General features: G+C 30.4%; 1 protein-coding gene across 5 annotated transcripts in view; it reads right to left on the bottom strand.

Annotated features, from left to right (window-relative positions):
* Positions 1-11,468, bottom strand: part of LOC106478754 (serine/threonine-protein kinase mig-15-like) — a 129,280-nt gene that overhangs the window by 24,034 nt on the left and 93,778 nt on the right. For 4 of the 5 annotated variants that reach the window (XM_022382398.1, XM_022382401.1, XM_022382399.1 and 1 more), the window contains exons 15-19: positions 10,541-10,713; positions 8,662-8,918; positions 7,448-7,500; positions 7,016-7,104; positions 5,710-6,000 (exon numbers count right to left, since the gene is read on the bottom strand). In XM_022382398.1, the coding sequence (XP_022238106.1) occupies positions 5,710-6,000; positions 7,016-7,104; positions 7,448-7,500; positions 8,662-8,918; positions 10,541-10,713 (863 nt within the window). The remainder of the gene's footprint in view (positions 1-5,709; positions 6,001-7,015; positions 7,105-7,447; positions 7,501-8,661; positions 8,919-10,540; positions 10,714-11,468) is intronic. The other variant, XM_022382402.1, reaches the window with a different exon arrangement.

The raw sequence follows: 11,468 nt of genomic DNA, 5'->3' as shown, positions 1-11,468 counted from the left end.
CCAGAAGAGATGAAGCAGCATTTACACGTTGGAAATGAAGATCATCAGAGAGTTCGGGAGGCACCAAAACACTTTTTCTTTTGGATTTTTCCCACATTCCTTAGATGTTTACATATTTTTTCATGAGAGACATGCAATTTCAGGGTCATTTCACGAGTGTATTGCCTTGGGTTAGACTCAATAAGCATCTTCAGAGCATCAATATCAATTCAAAAATGTCTGCCCCTGCCACCAGTTTTTAAGGCTAAAGTAACCTGAATAAAATTAGCTGAACCGTCGTTGGCACTTACGAATGTTCAAAACATTTCCATAAACTTCTTTGATATTCTTTATGGCTACAGAGGCTTTGTTTTCCTTCTTGTATTCAAACAGCATTATATGCTGAATATGTGTCTCATTGTGTGCCATCACTATAAGGGATTAGAGCATACTAAACTTTACACATTATATAGGCTACACTAATGTGACATTTAGGCAGTTCATTTAACTATTATATGTGATGTACCTTTCTTGGGGGTGGTTAATGAAAGTGTTCCAAAACAAGACATTAATTTCTTGACAACCTAATAAATATTACTATCACTCCTATTCAGCTTTTAAGTTTGTGTATGTGCTTAAGTGGTTTAGGAAGCTAAGACAAGATTTTTTTTAAATTATCACACTCCTCTTAATTAGACCACTATATATTTTGAATCAGATGTATATGAAATTATACTTTAAGATCTATCATTTCTGCCACAAGTTACAACCATGCATAATTTAATAAAATTTTGGGCCTAATAAGTCTCAGTGTATTGTTAAGTTGAACATTTTACATCACTGCAAGAAATAATTATTTTGATAACACTAACTCTTGATAAAAGATAAATTAAGTACAAAGTGCAACACACAATAATAGTTTAATATGGGTTTGTTTGTTTGTGTGAATTTCACACAAAGCCACACGAGGGCTATCTGCACTAGCCATCCTTAATTTCGCAGTGAAAGACTAAAGGGAAGACAGCTAGTCATCACCACCCACCACCAACTCTTGGGCTACTCTTTTACCAACAAATAGTGGGATTGACCATCACATTATAACGTCCCCAAGGCTGAAAGAGCGAGCATGTTTGGTGGGATGAGGATTCAAATCCATGACTCTCAGACTGCGAGTCAAGCACCCTAACCACTTGGTTATGCTGGGCCATTGAATATGGTAACTTAGGTTAAGTGGAAAAAATACATAAACAGATTCCAAATATTTTTTTTTCATTATCTCGTGTTACCATATGTAACAAACAACCCTCCATATTATATGTGAGTATCAGCAACTAGAAAATTACTTGTGATAAAATGGTGCAAAGTAGAAGGAAAGACCTTTCTGAATAATGTTTAAAAAGCATCAGTTTTACTATCAAACACAAATTAACAAATACATGAATATATTTCCTTGCTACCAATCAAGAACAGTAGTTCTAAATAGATAATTTATTATTGCTATTTGCAATTGTTTGTTTGCTGAATTTCATGCAAAGTTACATGAAGGGTGTTTGCATTAGCCATCATTAATTTTCAAGTGAGAGACTAGAAAGAAGGCACCACTCAACAACTACTGGGCTACTTTTGTCATGCGACACTGTTTTTTTTCAGTAATGGAACATAAACCATAGAACCTCAGCTCCACAGTCTGGCATATTGACCACTGAGCCCAACAACAAGGGTAAACCATTAATTAAACAGACACAACAGTTAATAGTCAGCAATGTACTTGTTGTTCTATGAAGTTCATATTAACAACAGTATTTCATAATTACAAGCTTCCTATTATTGTAATTTCCCACTATAGCATAACTTTTTTTTTTCTCCACAAGTGTTATCTAATGTGTGAAAATGGTCATTAATATAAACCTGTATAATTAAAAGAGTTATGTGTGTGTGCATGCATGGAAAACTTTTTAAGCTTCATTAAACTATGAAAAAATTAAATTAGAAGTAAGGAAACAAAAACAACATCACCATATGTACATGGAAGCACTTTAAACTATGCAAAAATGAAATTATGAGTAGGGAATTACAGATAATGTTACCATTTGTGTAAGGAATGGGTGGGTGTAGATAGTACTATGCATTGCAAAGGGGCAGGTATTTGGGGAAAGGATCTGTCATCCTTCAGAGACCCATCTCAGACAGCAGTGTTTATGTGTTAAGGTTCTGTGTGTGAATTTTTTCATTTGTTTATAGACATCTAGAGTACTGGTACTGCCAGTACTCATTGAGTTTTAATACTTGCCTCCAATATCCAGGCTTTGAAAGCATTGCTAGATCAGGTGTCTCTTACTAAACAAATTGATCGGTTTGTCATTTTTGATCAGATCATTTGGCTCAAAGTGTCTCTTGTACTATAGGTAGTTAGTGGGTATCATGTGTTGTGGAATAGGTTTAATCCTCTTATGTTTAACCTCACAGTCACTAAGACACCCCACACGACCATTAGTTTTGTTCAGAATTCTATGTACTTAACCCCTTACCTAAGTAGTCTAGACATGTCACTTAATTGTTTTAATTACTTTAAATACACAGCAATGTCTTAACATTTTATAAACTTTGTGCACTCAAATGTAAAATATCACAAAAATATTTAGAATGCACATCACAAGTTTCCCTCTAGTTACTTATTGTAGCTGGCAAAATTCTTTAGAAGTACCAATACTTAACTATTATCAAAAGAATTATTATAAAACAACAACAATTTCTGCAGTGAAACAACTATAAAACATACAGCAACATAACAGTCTCATGTTATTAAATTTACATTTAAAGATAAATTACAGCAGAAATAATGCCATACTGATAACTGAAATCACTTGTAATTTAAAACTAGTATTTAACCACTAATATCTGTGCTTAGTAATAATCAGTAACATGAAGAGAGAGAGAGAGAGATAAAAATTTTCTTTTTTTAACAATAAAATCTTACACTTAGTGTACACTAAGGAAAGTTTTTGTTAACAAAGAAAAGACAATTAAATTTAGGAAGTAACTAGAATCAATCCAAAATCACAAAGTTTCATCACAAATTAAAAAACAACAACATATACTCCTATTCATTTTAAGCCTGTAACTTTTTTAGGCATAAATGTAAACCTTGACAAAGTTTAAAAAAATACTTATAGAAGGAGCTTAGAAAAATACTCAAAAGTAAACCACTAACAAGTTCTACAGTTTATCAATTTTTAAGCATAAATTATAAATATTTAAAATACTTTGGAACTTATTGTTCAAAAAGCATTCATAATTTACATAAAATATTAAATATTGTATAATTACACATCTAATCAGGATTCCTGCAGATATACAGCATCAACCTACATATAGTCTGATAATTTAAAAAATGGCTTCCAGATAGATGGAATACCCTTCCTTAGAAAAAGTTTGATTAAATTAACATTTATATGCTAGTTGACACATTTTTTTTATGTAACACCTGGTAACAAACTTTGTTGTTCATTAATTTTCTTTGTGGCATTCCCATATTCTCTCAGAACAAAAAAAAGAAAGAAATATATCAAAAGTGTTAAAATATAAAATACATTTTGAACTAAGAGAAAATTACGTTTTGAATTAAAACATAAAAAATAAATAAAAAAACATATAAAGGTAACTAAAACTTTTATATATACATATCAGAAAAGCCTGTTTTTAGCAACAGAGGTATGTATAAAAAATTATAAAAATGTAGAGAACATACTAATATTGCTTTTTTTATGGACAGCATAACTATCAAATTTACTGATCATGACCTATATATACAGTGGTTTGTAGTTAAGTCATTAGGTGCCTGTGGTATCAAAGATTATGAGACAAGGTGCTAACTTGAGAGGGATAATTCAGGTGAGATTCTATAATTAGATCGCACAACTCTGTGATTAATGAGTTTTATGCTTAGAAATAAACATAATTTACCACTTTCTAAATCTCATATACAACACAGATATTATGATCCAAACAAAATTCATTACCTAAATTACAAGTAAAAGTTCAGTAGCCCTTTGCATATTGTTTAATCTAGGCTTCAGTTGAATGATTAGAAATGTCTTCTACACACGTAGCATAGTCTCATTTTCAGCTTTACTGAAAATATTTGGAAATATTTGAAAATGAGACTACGCTACGGGTGAACGAGATGCTTCTAATCCTTCAGATGAAGCTTAGGTTAAACAATCAGCAAACAGCTACTGAACTTTTACTCTCAATTTAAGTCATTAAATTTTATTTAAATTTTCATGCTCTACTGTGTAATTTTGATCCAGACAAGCTATTATAGTTCGATATTGCAGGATTCCAAGTTTAAGACAAGGTTTTAATTTAGAATTCATAATATCAACAAACCAATTTTGGAATCTGTGGTTTATTTTAGTAAAGATGATTCAAATGAGCCTTTAAAGGCTGAGTTACCTGTTAAGCATTAAAATGATTAGTGAAGCAACCTTCAGCACGATTAGAATACGTTATGGTGTGAGAAATAAGAACCATTCTTAGGACTGAAACAAGTTTTAAAATATAAACCACAATTATTGCAATTACTTCAAGTTCTAGAATCCATGTGATATTCAAGCATATTAAAACAAGATTAAAACTTGCAGGATATTTGATCTTAAAAAATATAAGACAAAGGTCAAGCACAAATTTAAAACCAATATTTAGAGAATTTCAAGCTCAAGAATCTGTAAAACTAGCATAAGTATTGAAATAAGATTAAAACTTGCAGGATATTTAATTTCAAGAAAGATAAGATCAAAATAAACATCTAAAAATTGGAAGAATGAGACAAAAATTTCAAGCTCTAGGCTGTGTATCACGTGCAAGAGTTCTCAAACAACATAAAACTTGCAAGATATTTGATCTCAAAAAGGTAGGAGTGAAACAAGTATCTAAAACTATACAAATATAAAACCAGGAAGATTTAAGACAATAATTTCTTATTTTAAATTCTAGAGTACATATCGAGAATATTAAAATAAACAACTAAAACTGGAATAAATCATTCTAGAATTTGAATAAATGTTTAAAGCTCTTAACATATGTACCAAGAACAATAAGAACAACAACAAAACACTGGAATATTTAATATTGGAGGACTAAGATACTTAAGAATTTAAAGGCCTAGAGAATGTAAGGATTTGTAGATTAGGAAAAATATCTATAATTTCACAATATGTATATTGAACAACATTAGAATAATTACTTATGAGAATTCCACGATATTCTGGATGAAGATTAAAACATGCATAGCTCTAGAATGTATATATTCCAATAATTATAATTTTAAGATACAAGAAGCCAGGAAAAATGAGACAAGCATTTAATTTTTTAATTACATGAACCGTTAATGTATGCTTTTAGGTAAACCAAAATGTTTATTCACACATTTCAAAATGTTTTCGAAATTTTAATATATATCATGTTACAGTGATTATTAAAACATTTTCTTGGCAGCAACAGGTATCATAATATTACCTTGTATTTGATTAATGTCTCAATTTACTGTGGCAGTTTCAACTACATAAAAAGTAGGCATTTTGTTTTTTTGGAAATTGACTGAATTTCCATAAGCTTTGAGATAAAATAAAGCAATTTAATAATAACAAAAAATACCAATAAATAAAATGCAACTTAAAGAAATTAAAATAAAGAAAGAGAGAATTTGGTAATGCCCCCTATCCAACCAACCTGACTACTGTTTCTGGTTAGCCCCTGTGAGAAAACCCGTTCTTTTCTCTGAGACTCTCCATTAGGGACAGATGATGAGGCCACGGGTATTGGGGATGAAGAAGTTTTATGTAGGGGAGGCCGCTCTTTTCTGTCAGATCTTTGTTTGGCTTTTTCAACCCTTTCTAAACCAACAGAGTCCCTTTTGCGATGGTTTTTCTCAACTTGACTACTGGATCTTTCTCGACCACTTCGTTCTTTGCCATTTTGTTCCCGTTTTGACCTCTCACCTTCTTTTTTGTTTGATTGATTCTGTAATTGTGGTGGAAAGTGTTACTAAAATGAAGCTTCTGATAAGTTTTGATCCCCCCAAAAATGGGCAAGTACTAATAATCATATTTGGGCAAATATATATTTAGTCATTTAGACAACAAAACAGCATAAAAGGTTTTTCTACTGCATGCTGAAATTTCAGGGAAATAGGTGTGGATGGATAGATATGATGCATGGAGATCTTGAACTCATTCTTGAATCACAAAACAGGCAGAAATAATACTGTCTACAATTTGAACATAAATTAAAAATTTCTTTCAATATAAAACAGTCAATTAAATGTCAATAAAAAGATATAAAAATACACTAGATTATGTATTATGTGATCAAGATGTAGTCTGTGTCAAAACACCTGCAAAATATAAACCTTTACAATTAATAGGGTGTTAAAAAATTTAAATTATGTCTAACACAACCAGACATAGACAAAATCTGAAAGAATAATCATAAAACATTGTTGGGTGAATTCTTCAATAGTGTTCAAAGTGTTTTTCACGAATATAATTATATCCAAAAAGTGTACACTACGCTTACAAAAATTCTGTTACTACGGTCTAATCTTCAGGAGTTTCAAATGTCCCTGTAGTACAACAAAATAACATAATGGCATTTCAAAGTATGTAAAAACCATTCCTTCAAGAAATACTAATCCTCTATTGTAGAATAATTCTTTACTTTCAAATGATAATCCATTACATATATTCTGATCACTACAGATAGGACTAATACAAGAAAGTCAAACTTAGCATAGTCATCAATAAAAAACAATATTTTAAAAACTTACAATATATGGGTAATTGTTCACAAAATCTAACCCTTTTAATACCAAGTTTTATGACTACTTAAAAAACAACAACAGCAACTATCAATAAAAGTTTAATGAAACATAAATCTCCAAATGATTAAAATATATGGTGGTGCTTAAAGAGACTGGTCTTCACTAATCGTTTTTTTTTCTTCTGAGTTTGTTATTTCTAGATAAAACTTTACTCACTCTTCTAACCACAAGGGTTCTGTCATTACTGTCTTCATCATCTGGTGTAGGAGGAAGAGGTCTGTTTGGTGCTTGAATTGCTACAGGCTCTAAAAACAAAACAAAAACTTCCATGAACTTGTTAATTTTCCTTCTAGTTATAGACCATTCATGTTTAATTCCATGTGCTATCAATAATTCTGCATACTATATAAAATATACCAGAACAAAAAGTATAAACAGTGCATGATACAAACAAAATTTACATCACATTAAAATTTATCAGGACACTTTCTGCTCCAAGTTACTTCCAGTGAATTAGATATACGTATGTAGCTAGCACCTTTCATAATCTAAAAACTTTACATACATTTCAATTTATAAGAGTGAACTACTTTCAATGAGCTTCTTATACATCACATAAACAAAATAAAACTATAGCATAAAACTTACCTTCAGGAACCGTTATGTTTTTACTACTGTTGTTACTATACCCATCTGGAGGCCTGGAAATCAAAATATTTGTCACTGATCATGGTAGCAATTAAAAAACAAGTAATTCCTTACAAAACTTTCATCTATTTCAAGTTTTAAAAATTTTTACATAGAAAGTGATAAAGAAATGCTCTGTATGCATTTTCAATTAGTTGTACTTTTCTGTCAAAATGTCAGTGAATGCAAGGTCTGTGATTCTTGAAATAATACATATCAATTTTAAGTTTCATTACTGATATCTCTTTATCCATCAAAAGTTTAAAAATAATTATACTGATTAAAGAAAGGAAAATAAACATGATTTCACTGTGCATACTACATTACTATAACAATTTACCCAATCATTCATATACTCTCTTCATTAATCTCATCAAATCAGAAACACGTTTTGAACTTAAATACATAATTTAGACCTAACATTTTGTACACTTTATTACATCCTATTTTGAGAAGAAACCTTTTCATGAAAGTTAGAAATACCGATAACTAAAATATTCTTACTGAAAATTTCTTACTTAAGCCACTTGGGTCTTTTGAGAAGTTTATATACACCAATAACAGTTGTTCAAAATGTTCATTGATCAGACAATGACAATTTTGCAATCTGTTAATTCACATCATCACCACATGTGCTATGGCATATAAACATGCCATGAAAAAGAAAAAAAGTGTACTACTAATGTTTTGAGGAAAGTCATTAAAATACAACTGAAGCTTTCTATAAAATTTCTATGAAAAAACTTGGTAAAAAAAACATATTCAAATCCTCCCTATTCTGAAAGATCAGTAACATATTTCAACAGCAATTTTTCTTGAAATAGTAAAGTTACTGGAAATATTGTTTTAATGTGATACAAGTAGGTATATCTCAAACATTAGAAACACCAAAAGGCCCAAACTCTGTCGTATAATTTATTAACTACAGATATTTTGTTTTAATTTTCCTTTTAATTTGTCAATTTCAGATTCAAAATCAGTGGCATGTAAAAATGGCATTTCAGATCTATCGTTTGTCTCCCATATGTCTCTGTTGTAACAGTTCATTATTTAATATAATTTTTTAACCAATGGTCTGAGCATTAATAAATAAAACTAAAACTGCTGACATATGAATGATATACAAGAAAAATTAAAATATGATTTAGAGAAATATTTATTAATTTTATACATACAGTGGTCTTGGTGGATCAGATGCCAGTAAAGTTCCATCACTTTGAACATGACCTTCTTCTTCTTCCTCTTCATCAGAATCTGAAGGTGGTTTTATGGGAGGAACTTGATCTGGTGTACTACCATTCTGACGAGCAGAATGCTCACTAACTACTATTGCTGATCCTGATGGACCTCTACCATTGGCTCTGCCTGCAGCTCCACTACTGCTGCCTCCTAAGGCCAGCTCATTCAGTTGAGCAGCTAATACTTCTAGATCCTGAAAAGAAAAATATTCATACTTTTTTTTTCTTATTTGGTATCATTACTAAGACAGTAAACTTCTGAAAAATAGGTTAAAAACATTAAAGACATCCAAAATTGCTAACTCATTGTGTAATAAATTAGCATTATCCTTGTTTTCTAATACAGCACCATTATCATAAGAGATGCTGAAAAAATTACGTTTGGCTTAAAATAGAGAAAACTAGTAATTTATAATTTTATAAAACAATTAATACTGTTCTGCTCATATTATAACACTAAATATTATTGGGTAGGTTCTAAGAAAATACTATGTTATTTAAAATATTCTTCTACTATAGTAAAACTACTAGTAAATCCAAAAAACCCATATTAAAAATGGATAGTTTGTCCGAGGATGAAAAAAAACTTGGAAGTTATTTTGTAACAAATCAGATATCAATTATCTCATCCTTATACAATACACAATTCCTGAAACAGAGCTGCTTTCTAAGACTATTAATAATATTACTTGTTCTTTTCTATTTCGTGTCATTAAAGTCACTTGTGAAATACCATATAGTCCCTTGCAAAAAGTCATTGAAAAGTCACAAACATAGTGCATTTCTTATTCATTTTTTCTGAAGTCATAACAATCTAAGCGTGCCTGTTTGGTTGCTTCTAGAATGCATCATATAGGGTGATTATAAAGAAAACCACATATCTTCAAAACACTTATCCTACGGGAAATTAAATTTCCTCAGAAGTACATTAAGAATCACAAGTTTTATTCAGGAAAGTTTAGGCATGGTATAGGGTGTCACAAAAATGGTCATAAAAGGTGGCCAATATGCTTTCCATCATTCTCAATCAGTATCAAGACTAGATATAACGATAATCATGGGGAGAAACTACAGCAAGAAAACACAACAAAAAAAAAAAGCGATGTAAAATCAGTAATACGAACAAATTAAAAAATGTATAATTCAAATAAAGACTGCATGTTGTTCAGTGTTGGAGAGTGCTGTTTGACGTGGAGGGTTTCTTTAATCAATAATTCCAGGTCAGTATTAAACTTGTAGAGGATAGAGAAATTGGATAGTATAGGTTGATGTCCTGTTTCTTCACAATGTTGGCGTATAGAGGAAACACAGGAGTTATGGGAGGTTAAAGACTATCATTCAATGAAGTTACAGCAAGTATCATCTGCTCTAAACAACAATGTTTATTGATCTTTGTAGTACCCTGCACACTGACAAATCACCAATCTCATATTCTTGAGAAAGAGAGAAAAAAAAAAGAGAAATAAAAGCAATGCTAATTTGTAAGAAAGGAAATTTTAGAGATGCATTATAATGTGGTTTGGAAACACTCTGTACCATTTCCAAACCTCCCTGAATAAAAACTTGTAATTCTTAATGTGAATCCAGTGAAATTTTGTTACCCTACAAAAAAGTAAATTTTAAGATATAATGCTTTTAAATATGGGGTTTCCATCATAAATACTTAAATCTAACACTATTAATATTTTATTAAATTTGGGTTCATATACCATCATAAAATTCCTTTACTTACTTTGTCAGTTTTACTTTTATAAAACAATATATTTTATAGTTTTGTTAGCATGGAAGAAAATTTTCAATTCAGCTAAAGCCTCACCTCTGGTCTACGGGCAGGGGATTTATTGAACAAACCAGAGTTTCGAGCTTCCGGCACTCTTGGAGGCTGAACTGGTTGGATATTCCGTGGGGGTTTACGTACTTTTTCTCTGCGTTCTTCCTCAACAGGAATTGGAGGAAGTGGTTTGCTTGGAGGAGGAGGATCAGGAGCTACTACAGAAAATAAAATAATTCTTTTCACTCACTCAATGTAAAAATATGAAAAAAAATAAATTATTTATCCAACTGAAATGGTAGAATATTGTTAAATTCTTAAACGTATAACAACTACAAGCTTTTATAGTCTTTAAAAACATTCTCTCAAAAGTATATCTGGAAAAGCATACAAATTTATTCTTCACTATTACAAACTACAAAACTGAACATTATTAAGTTCATAAATAATGAAAACCAAATAAAAACTCCTACTGAAAATTGACAATTCCACCTTTTATACATTTAAAAAACATTATTATTTGTACAAATTTACTCATAAGTGAAAAAAAAAAAGGGAAGGAACTTTTAGATAAGAGAATTTATGTATAATTACTTTCTGTACTATTCAGTATTTCCAGTTTTGCATATATATTCTGATATAAAAATCAATGAAATTTAAACAGAAAAAGTGCAAAACATTAATTATACCCAGATTGGTATTTCTCAGGATATGTATATGTAAGGAAAAAAACAAAAATAATCATAAAAGTATTTGATAATGCTCAGTTAAGCTAGTTAATTTGTTTCAAGAAAAGGGAGAATTTTAATGCCATTCCAATTCCTTTATATGCTAAGAAAAATGGGCTTAGCTCTTTAAGTATGAAAGGGTTAACGTGTGCAAGTCACAACTGTTTGCAGTCAATTAAACAACTATACACCTGGAAAAAAGTTAAGCACCCCCAAATATTTTTCAGGATTGCTTATTGAAAATA

This window comes from Limulus polyphemus, unplaced genomic scaffold (genome assembly GCF_000517525.1).
Source record: "Limulus polyphemus unplaced genomic scaffold, Limulus_polyphemus-2.1.2 Scaffold246, whole genome shotgun sequence".
Taxonomy (NCBI): Eukaryota; Metazoa; Arthropoda; class Merostomata; order Xiphosura; family Limulidae; genus Limulus; species Limulus polyphemus.
The sequence above is the reverse complement of the archived record's forward strand: the minus strand, read 5'-3'. Positions and strand labels throughout refer to the sequence as shown.